At 33.5% G+C, this 2,154-nt stretch overlaps 1 protein-coding gene across 1 annotated transcript in view; it reads left to right on the top strand.

Moving 5' to 3' along the window:
- Positions 1–637: 637 nt before the first annotated feature.
- The window catches only part of LOC116035426 (melanocortin receptor 5-like), a 37,717-nt gene continuing 36,200 nt past the window's right edge, over positions 638–2,154 (top strand). Inside the window, exons 1-2 of the mRNA XM_036006419.1 lie at positions 638–742; positions 1,282–1,401. Coding sequence (XP_035862312.1) covers positions 638–742; positions 1,282–1,401 — 225 coding nt within the window. The remainder of the gene's footprint in view (positions 743–1,281; positions 1,402–2,154) is intronic.

The following is a 2,154-nucleotide window of genomic DNA, read 5'->3' as shown; positions in this document are numbered from 1 at the left end:
TTTTAGTAAAAGTCAGGAAGCAGCAGGATTGTATTTTTTAATTTAGCAAAGTTATTACACATATACATTTCAAAACGGTCAAAATGACCGTCATGGCCGTTCTAGTGTTAAGGGTGGGATACCCTGTTAGCCTTGTCATTGAGAATCACAGAAATAATATCAAATCGAAATACAAAACTTACACAGAATACTCAACTGACTGGACATAGGATGTTTTTGGTTAATATTACAATCTCTTATACATGACATATAACCCTTGTGTTGTCTTCCCGTCAACCTTGAAAAAAAACACTTTTTTTCTCCAATGTTTTTGACGCCGATTGGTTTTGCTTTTTCCAACGTTTTAAATTGTAAAAATTTTCAGTTAGCCTACACATTTTCAGCGCTTATTTCTATGTTGCATATTTTCTGATATAAAACAAAAATTGAAAATAGGTCAATGTGACCCGATGTCAACACGAGGGATAAGCAATGCTGTGGTAATTTTGTATTTAAAGGGAATATTACGGGATATTATATTACAGGGATACATATAATATATATATATATATATATATATATATATATATATATATATATTTCTTTTTTTTAATAGGACAAACATCGGGTTGCAGTGAACCTGTGGAGGGAGGCAGCCATGTTTGCAATTGAGTTGGGTCAGCATGCCAGGCTGACCCATGTCAAGGGAACCAAAACCCCCTATGGCTTCCGCCTGCAAGCAACGGGCTACACAGCCCTTGAGGTAGTTTCTTTTTCATTGATGTTATAATTGTTAATTCAAATATGCAAAATATACAAAATATGTGTAACGAGTATAATAAAAATCTGAAATATTTCAAACACCCTCTATACATATTTCAATAAAGTGTTTATACATGCAATCCCTTATTTATTTTCTAGCCTTAGACATTTAGACAAGTTTGTAGGTATCCATTTATAAACAAGAAAAGTATTTTTTGTCTGATCACTTTTATATTGACTTAATAAAGGAGAATATTTCAGTAAAGGGAGGAGTGTTGAATGCCTAATCTCTGAAAGATTGTAGTGCATGAGTTCAGTACATTTAAGAGTAGCCTATTAATATTTGGAGTCATTGCACTCAAGAAGAAAATAACAAAAAGAGAAAAATATTTTCAATCACCAGTGCAGTTTACATTTGTAGGCAACACAATTGTTTATTGACTTTGATGGACTCCTCCAGAGGATGGATCTTTTATTTCAAACATTTTGATTACATGAACTTGAAAGGTGTGCTAAGAAATGTTCATTTCCTCCGTCCAGGACACCATCACCACGGCTGTGGTCAGTGCGCTGGGAGCCACTGAGTTCGAAAAGCCCGGGTTCCTGCAGCTCTTGGTGGAGGAGGGAGACGCTGTGTATGAGATTGAGGAGGCCCTGTGGGCTCCACTTGAAAAACGTTTGATAAAGCTGCCATTCTATTTAAAAATTACCATGTCAGGTAAAAAAATTGTTGAGGCAGAGGCCGTCGAGAAGGATTCATGATTTTGTTTGCTAGTTCTGTTATTTTGTTTTTATAGATTTGTTTGTTAATAATGTTGTTATATTGTTGTTGTTGTTGTTGTTGTTATATATTCAGTTGAAATGTTTAATTAAATGTTGTTGTTGTTGTTGTTGTTGTTAAATTAACTTACATATTTTGCAGTATTGGTTGTTCAGTTAATCATTAATCATTTCTTCAGTAAAGACTCAAATATTTACACACTTTTCACATTAACATAGTTGCATATACTGTTGCTTCTGTAAAAGTTTCATGAAAAGGTTTTATGCAAGACTACTAGGCTACATTAGGAAAAGGCAAGCTATTATATTACATTATATGTCATTTAGCTGATGCTTTTATCCAAAGCGAATTGCTTTCAATCCTGAAGGTTCAAACTCCAGACAACAAGTAGTAAGTGCAAGTAGGCTACTTTAGCTTTAAATAAGCAAAAAAGATACATATGAAAGTTTTTTTTTTAATTTTTTTTTTTTATTCACGGTGAAGTATAGCTTGCAGTCTTAAATACAAATTATATGAAAAACATTAAGATATAGGGCTGTATAATCATTGTAAAACACATCTTATGTGTTTACGGAGCAGCTCCAATGTTAGCAGAGCCTTGATCGATCCAAACTCCATCCAGAAAACAAGCA

Source organism: Sander lucioperca, chromosome 10, assembly GCF_008315115.2.
Source record: "Sander lucioperca isolate FBNREF2018 chromosome 10, SLUC_FBN_1.2, whole genome shotgun sequence".
NCBI lineage: Eukaryota > Metazoa > Chordata > Actinopteri > Perciformes > Percidae > Sander > Sander lucioperca.
This window is presented reverse-complemented; position numbering and strand designations above follow the sequence as displayed.